This window comes from Penaeus monodon, chromosome 22 (genome assembly GCF_015228065.2).
Source record: "Penaeus monodon isolate SGIC_2016 chromosome 22, NSTDA_Pmon_1, whole genome shotgun sequence".
NCBI lineage: Eukaryota > Metazoa > Arthropoda > Malacostraca > Decapoda > Penaeidae > Penaeus > Penaeus monodon.
Genome location: NC_051407.1, coordinates 27043351 through 27044050, shown reverse-complemented (window position 1 = coordinate 27044050; position 700 = coordinate 27043351). Strand labels below are relative to the sequence as shown.

The window sequence follows — 700 nt, the reverse complement described above, 5'->3', positions numbered from 1 at the left end:
GGAGTTTTATAGTGTCCATGAGAGGGGTAACAACAGCAATAACAGTCTAGTCATGCCGGAATGACAACTGCAATTACAGCTTAGTCATGCCAGATTGACAACTGCAATAACAGCTTAGTCATGCCAGATTGACAACTGCAATAACGGCTTAGTCATGCCAGATTGACAATTTGAATTATATTCAAATACTAAAGTGACTTCAGTAACAAAGTGACTTCTCGTGTTACAATATATTATATTTTCATACCAAAGTGACTTCATCAACACAAGATCTTATCCTATTTCAGCACCAAAGGGACTTCAGCAGCTTATCGTGTTATCATATTTCAAAAGTTATTTTAGCAACACAGTATCATACCTTATCATATTCGCCCAATATCTTATCACATTTCAAAACCAAAGTGACTTTAGCAAACACAGTATCATACCTTATCATGATAGTTCCACAATGCCTTATTTGAGTAACAAAATGGCTTCAACAAGTGACTTACTGTAGTCCACAGTATTCATTGGAGCGCGTCACGACCTCAAACGAGCAGGCCTCAGGCGGTCTGTCTTCCAACGGGTACTGAACGTTCTTGAAGTAGGAAACAACTTGGGACGTTTTCTGGCCACAAGTGCGGTGGACTGCAGTGTTGGAGAGGAACATCGATTAGTATTAGCATTGGGTGTTGTGAAGAGGAAAACAGGACACGATTTG

The 700-nt window shown here is 39.9% G+C and overlaps 1 protein-coding gene across 1 annotated transcript in view; it reads right to left on the bottom strand.

The window, feature by feature from the left end:
- LOC119587057 (serine proteinase stubble-like) overlaps positions 1 to 700 on the bottom strand; it is a gene marked incomplete in the record, with an annotated part of 32182 nt that overhangs the window by 6107 nt on the left and 25375 nt on the right. Inside the window, 1 exon segment of the mRNA XM_037935804.1 lies at positions 492 to 627. Coding sequence (XP_037791732.1) covers positions 492 to 627 — 136 coding nt within the window.